Source organism: Bubalus bubalis, chromosome 10 (genome assembly GCF_019923935.1).
Source record: "Bubalus bubalis isolate 160015118507 breed Murrah chromosome 10, NDDB_SH_1, whole genome shotgun sequence".
In the NCBI taxonomy this organism is placed as follows: domain Eukaryota; kingdom Metazoa; phylum Chordata; class Mammalia; order Artiodactyla; family Bovidae; genus Bubalus; species Bubalus bubalis.
The window spans coordinates 35,801,476-35,808,167 of record NC_059166.1 but is presented as its reverse complement, the minus strand read 5'-3'; the positions used below and the strand labels follow the sequence as shown (position 1 = coordinate 35,808,167).

Genomic DNA, 6,692 nt, shown 5'->3' with positions numbered 1-6,692 from the left:
CTCCAGGCAAAAACACTGGAGTGGGTTGCCATTTCCTTCTCCAATGCATGAAAGTGAAAAGTGAAAGTGAAGTCGCTCAGTCGTGTCCGACTCCTAGCGACCCCATGGACTGCAGCCTATCAGGCTCCTCCGTCCATGGGATTTTCCAGGCAAGAGTACTGGAGTGGGTTGCCATTGATCTAGGAAGGGCCTAACTTGGAAACTGTAAGCTGGGGCCCTGGGAGTGAAAAACCAGGTTCTTATTACAGATCCAAACTAGCCCATGGGACAACCAAGGCATATGAAAACACTGGAGGTCAAAACAAGGGAAAACCAGAAACCTTGTGGTGAGACAAGAACCAGCCATATCGCTGTATCTCAAGGGAGGGAAGCAGAGGAAGAGGAATATGGGTCACCGATGATCAAAACCTGTGCCAGCGAGACCATCCAGCAGTGAGGAGGCCTCAGGAACAGCCACAGTTCTCCGCAGATAGGATGGAAGGAAACCTAAACATCCTGCAGGGCAGCTGAGCAGGCAAAAAGAAGAACTGGGGAGCTGTGTGCCGTGCTAAGTTGGTTCAGTAGTGTCTGACTGCGACCCTGTGGACCGTAGCCCACCAGGCTCCTCTGTCCACGGGGATTCTCCAGGCAAGAATACTGGAGTGGGTTGCCACTCCCGTCTCCAGGGGATCTTCCTGACCCAGGGATTGAACCTTTGTCTCAGCTATGTCTCTTGCATCGGCAGGGTGGGGCAGGCTTTACTACTAGCACCAGCTGTACATCTTAAAATGCTCAAGTTCAAAATGTTTCCAAACAGTGCTCAAACCAAACATACAGAACCACAGGCCACAAATATGCAGCTCCTGGTTATTCAGTTCAGTTCAGTCGCTCAGTTGTGTCTGACTCTTTGTGACCCCATGGACGGCAGCACGCCAGGCCTCCCTGTCCATCACCAACTCCCAGCGCTTACTCAAACTCATGTCCATCAAGTCGGTGATGCGATCCAACCATCTCATCCTCTGTCGTCCCCTTCTCCTCCTGCCCCCAATCCCTCCCAGTATCAGGGTCTTTTCCAAAGAGTTGGCTCTTCGCATCAGGTGGCTTAAGTATTGGAGCTTCAGCTTCAGCATCAGCATTTCCAATGAATATTCATTCAGGACTGATCTCCTTTAGGATTGACTGCTTGGATCTCCTTGCAGTCCAAGGGACTCTCAAGAGTTTTCTCCAGCTCCACAGTTCAAAAGCATCAATTCTTTGACACTCCTAGGCATTAAGTCTTTCAAAAGTGGACATATTGCCTTAAGTTCAAGTCATACCCTACTTTGAAGGATTTTAAGAAAATGTGAAGAACAGTGTCTTTTAAAAACTAATGCCCCTTTGAAAGTGTTAACTTGGATTGGAATTTCTTAAAACTCAAAATAAACAGCTCTTTAAGTCATATTTTATTATAGAATTTCAATAAAGAATTTGTGTCAAAGTGTAAAGGTAGAAGGCATTAATATTCATTTGAATCTCAGTGACAAGATGATTTTTCTAATATTAATACCTACCTCTACTAAATCAAAACAATGGTTAATAGTATCAGCCACCCTGGAGATCCATTCTGCTTAAATATTTGGCATGCTGTTAAGTGACTGGATGTTGAAATCCTACTTCCTTTTCCTTTTCTTTCATAGAAGGAGAATATGGACTGTGCACATCAAAAATCAGTGTCTCTAGGAAGTTGAGGGTTTGAGACAGTCTTCTTGGACACTCAATCCCAAACACATGGAAGGAAGCTATGAGGGCAGCCAAAGCTGTAATACAGTCATCCACCTTTGTGAGTCTCTCTTTTTCTAAATACAAAGAAAATTCACAGACATCCATGTTGAAAGGGTTCTTAACTTCTAACACAGGCGTGGTCACTTGTACCTGAATAAAAAAGATTACAGTCACTACCCTCTGGTATGTAATAGTACAATGTGCCTCAATTTAACCATGATATTACAATAAACGCACTTGTTACAATTTAGCATATTTGTAAATATGACAAAACATAACTTTAAAATAGGCCACCATCCTGCTTCAATATATCGTATTAAACATCAAACCAGTGATCACTGACATACTGCATACCTTGTCATTCACAATGACAAAAAGGCTGGAATCCTCCCCAAAAACATCTGGTAGGAGTAAACAAGTGGCTGTCATCTTCATATCTGTCAAAGCAAACAAACTTACAGTCCAAGTAAATGTTGTAAGTAAAGCCAGTATTAAAATGTGTGCTTCATTTTGATATTTGGCAAAACTAATACAATTTTGTAAAGTTTAAAAATAAAATAAAATTTTAAAAAAATGTGTGGTTTTTTGGTTGCTGTTACTTACCTTCTAGAGAACAAATTAGCTTTCTTAGATCTTAGTTCCCCTAATATTTTTTTTTAAAACAACATCCCCATGTAGTAAACATTCAAGATCTCCTGTTCTGCCCTCCATGTTACAGCCAAGAGGAGGTAAGATTTCTGTACTCTCTGTCCATCTGCCAGAATGATTTCATTGTACTTAACCTGTGGTCTGTAAATTACCTTCTATATGAAATTAACAGGTTACTAGTTTCCTAAATATAATATTATAATATCACGCATACTTTTAAAGTCTATTCTTAAGCTCCTTCTACTTGAGAAATTATTTTTTCTTCCTCACATATTTTTTCACTAAATTCTACAAAATATAGCTTTCCTAATTACCCTAAATTATACAGGTAACTGAAACCAGATCACCCTATCCCCCAGGTTTACTAACGTTTCAACATGTCTTCATCTGTATGCTGTTTCATCTTTTCTTGAAATGCAATATAGATTGGGTTGTCCACCAAAGAAAGAGAAGCCAGTATATTTTCCGAATAGGATTCCAAAATGTGCCTTGTTTTCTTACAAATATCTGTTCTTGTAAGAAGTTGGAATTCTCTGAAGAGCTGAAAAAAGAAAAAGATCACAAGAGAAGCTAACCTATGGACTACAAGGAATTAAATTACTCTGTAGAATTACATTAAGCTTTGAATGCTAATTTATATAGTAGATATTGGATTAGTTTTAGTGGAGAAGTAGACTTAAGACAGAGGAGGAGAAAAGAGTGGAAGCCTGAAGTGAACAGAAAAAGATAAATAGTGGACATGACAAACATCTAAGCATGCAGAACTAAATCTGGATACAGACTCAAGCAAATGAGGGAAACAAAGTAATTGGGGGAAAGAGCAAACAAAAAAGAAATCCCTCCTCAATGAATGCAATGAATATTTTAGCTGTCTGTGTTACCCAGCAGAGATTCTAGGATCTTACACTTCCTTACTACATTGTTATTTTGGCACTCCAGGAAGAAGCACAAGAAGAAATCTATCTGATTTTAGAAAGCAAACCTTGAAAAAAATCCCTAACCCTATTATCCTAAAGGGAAAAGAGCTTTAGAGACACTGTAACATCAGACAGAAATAAAGGATGAATAACAATCTACGAGATTCGATTACGAGATGAAAGCAAAACCAGTTAACCTGTATGGAAACCTCTTTACTCAGAATCACTTTTTCCTGTGACCACCTAAATTCTTCTCTTGGGAGAATTCCACCACCACTCCCTCCCATTTTTTTTTTTTTTTTTTTTTTGACAGAGTGACATTGTAAAACTCTTCATCACCCACACTAAAAGGAATTACATAGTCATCACTTTCCCTAAAACTCTATAAAAAACAGTTATATACTACCCACTGGGTCTCACTGCTTCTTGAATGTTTTGGTGGATCATAAATTGCCCAAAGATTAGGTCTGAAAGTTATCAGAAAACTGGAATGCACATCCTCATAAAGGCATAGCAACTCTGCTATCAGGCAACCCTCAGTGGGCACTAATCTGTATTAATACCCTAAAAAGAAACTCTCTCAGAGAGCAGGGAGATGTGAAGTGAAACACAAGGAGGGTAGAGAGTCCACTTTCTTGGGTGCAGAATCTAGGAATTTCTTTAACTTTTTTAAAAAAAGAGAATTTCAGGTTGACATTAAAGTTGCAGAAAGAGTAAATAGAGGTCACAAATAGCCTTCATGCAACTTTGCCCAAGGCTAACATTTCTGACTGATTTGAAAATAAGCTGTAGACAGGATGCCCTCTTAACCCTTAATTCTTCACTGCATATTATTATTCCTTGTACTTAAGAATTACAAGGACACTATCCTACAGAACCACAGCATAACCATCAAAATCAGGAAAATCTAATCCACAGACCCTGTTTAAACTTTCCAGTTGTTGCAATCATGCTCTTACCAAATCTTAGATTTAATCTAGGAACACATGAGATTTAGATATGTTTCTTTGGTCTCTTTCAGTCTGAAAGAGCATCTCAGTTTTCCTTAAATTCCTTAACATACTTGAAAAGTAGAAGCCAATTACTTGGGAGAACACCCCCTCATTCCAGGTTCATATGATGTTTCTTCATGATTTACATATTTTTTAGCAAGAATGCTGGTACTTCTCCATCAGGAGGATGGTTGTTGGTCCCATTATTGAAGATAGTAACTGATCGCGTGGTTAAAATGGAATCTTCCAGGTTAATTCATATATATGTAATAATTATTAATTCAAATACAGTTGAATGTATTTTATGGGGCGATCCCTTGAGCTGGTGTAAATATCTTGTTCCTACTGTAATTTTCATCTGAAAGATTTAGCATTCACCAATGATTCTTGCCTCAGTCAACCATCTACTGACTCATTTAGCATTTAAAAAGATCAGTATTTCACTTGTATTTCACACACAGTACTCTGCTAGGTACTTTGGGAACTACCACAATGTTTAGAACATGCTTAGCTCAGTTGGTAAAGAATCCGCCTGCAGTGTAGGAGATGCCGGTTCAATCCCTGGGTCTGGAAGATCCACCAGAGAAGGGATAGGCTACCCATTCTTGGGCTTCCCCTGTGGCTCAGCTGGTAAAGAATCCATCTGCAATGCAGGAGACCTGGGTTCCATGCCTGGGTTGGGAAGATTCCCTGGAGAAGGGAAAGGCTACCCACTCCAGTATCCTGGCCTGGAGAATTCCATGGTCTGTATAGTCCATGAGGTCACAAAGAATCAGACACGACTGAGTGGCTTTCACTTTCATTTTTTCACTTTCTAACATTTTAGACTATTGGTTTAAGAATTTTTGCTTTAAAAGTATATTTCATACATGTGTCAATCTGTCATACTCTTCTAACAGTTAGAGGCTACCAGATATTGCTGTTCCTAGCAACTGAAAGAGAATCAAGCGATAAAAAAGGTAGGGTTGCTGAAAATGAATTAACTAAAATAATCTATGTAAAGCACTAAGAACATGCCTGCTATGTAATAAACATTCAGATGTTCTCTATAGACATTATTATTAAAATAAAACTGCAGACAAATTCTTATTTCAGTTTTTTTTTGTTTTTTTTTTTTTGGAGGGGGGGTGAAGAGAAGAAAAACCTGTAAAACTTTTCATTTCATTTGGTTTCTTGCACCCATAGCATTCCTTCATGAAATGCATTCTCAGATAAAACTCTGATGAATCTTTCATTATATACTACAGCCAAAATTACAGTAAAATTATAATAGGACCTTTAATGGCCACCTTAAATAAACTAAATGGAAGGACGTTTGATTTACCCACAAAAACTTCATATATTTTAAGACCACTTAAAGAATCTATCTGCAATGTGGGAGAATTGGGTTCAATCCCTGGATTGGGAAGATCCCCTGGAGAAGGGAATTGGCTACCCACTCAAGTATTCTTGCCTGGAGAAGTCCATGGACAGAGGAGCCTGGCAGGCTACAGTCCATGGGATCGCAGAGTCAGACATGACTGAATGACTTTCATTTTCACTTTATGGAATAATTTGGGATGATAAAGGAAATAGATTGTGAGTAATGCTGCAGGCTAACAGCACCCTAATAAACTATCTTGATTGTCTAAATGCGTGCAAAGGGAAAATGTTTCCCACTGTCAAAGTCCCCCAAAGCAGGGGGGTGGTGCCTTGGGGCACCACTGGCAACTCTTCACATCTGATGACAGCCAGTGCATGTTATCAGAATGATTCCAGAAATTCTTACCAAATGCTCCTCATTGTAGCCCCTTGGACCCCACACATTCTACTGAGATTCACACCCATCATCTTGCTACACAGTCCTGTTACTGCTCCAAGAAGAAAGAGCGATAAGTCCATTTGAACACACTAATCAGAGTATTATAGGTAAATACAGATACCTGATAAGGGCACTGCAGGAAAGGAAACATTTTAAGAATGTCCTTCAGAGGTGTTCTGCCGCCAATCAACTTTCTTCTTATTTCCAAAGTCTGGCTCATCCTCTTATCAATTTCTCTCCAGTCCTTTTCTGTTTTCACATATTCTTGCTGGAACCAGTTAATATGTTCATCTACCTCAGAATCTAAACAAACAGCTTCCTCCTGCAAAATATTTTCAAAATATCATATGTTCCACATTTCAGGTGGCAGTTTAACACTCCATGAAGACTTGAATTATGAGCTGTTGTTACGTACTCAGTAATGCCCTCATATGTAGCATTATGTTTGACCTTGACTAACAAATGCTGTGAACAAATCTTTGATGCTGTGAACAAATCAAATAGTTAATTACCAACTATGGAGTTATAATCTGTTCTTTTGACTGATTTAAGAGCTATTCATTTCCTACACACCCTTTTATATGGATATCTAGA

At 39.1% G+C, this 6,692-nt stretch overlaps 1 protein-coding gene across 5 annotated transcripts in view; it reads right to left on the bottom strand.

Moving 5' to 3' along the window:
- Positions 1–1,432: 1,432 nt before the first annotated feature.
- Positions 1,433–6,692, bottom strand: part of SAMD3 (sterile alpha motif domain containing 3) — a 42,365-nt gene continuing 37,105 nt past the window's right edge. For 3 of the 5 annotated variants that reach the window (XM_025294550.3, XM_025294548.3, XM_025294553.3), the window contains 4 exons: positions 6,220–6,420; positions 2,758–2,929; positions 2,095–2,177; positions 1,434–1,890 (listed from right to left, as the gene is read on the bottom strand). In XM_025294550.3, coding sequence (XP_025150335.3) covers positions 1,606–1,890; positions 2,095–2,177; positions 2,758–2,929; positions 6,220–6,420 — 741 coding nt within the window. In that variant the 3' untranslated portion in view covers positions 1,434–1,605. Of the gene's footprint in view, positions 1,891–2,094; positions 2,178–2,757; positions 2,930–6,219; positions 6,421–6,692 lie in introns of all 5 variants that reach the window. The other 2 variants (XM_006069496.4, XM_025294554.3) reach the window with 2 other exon arrangements.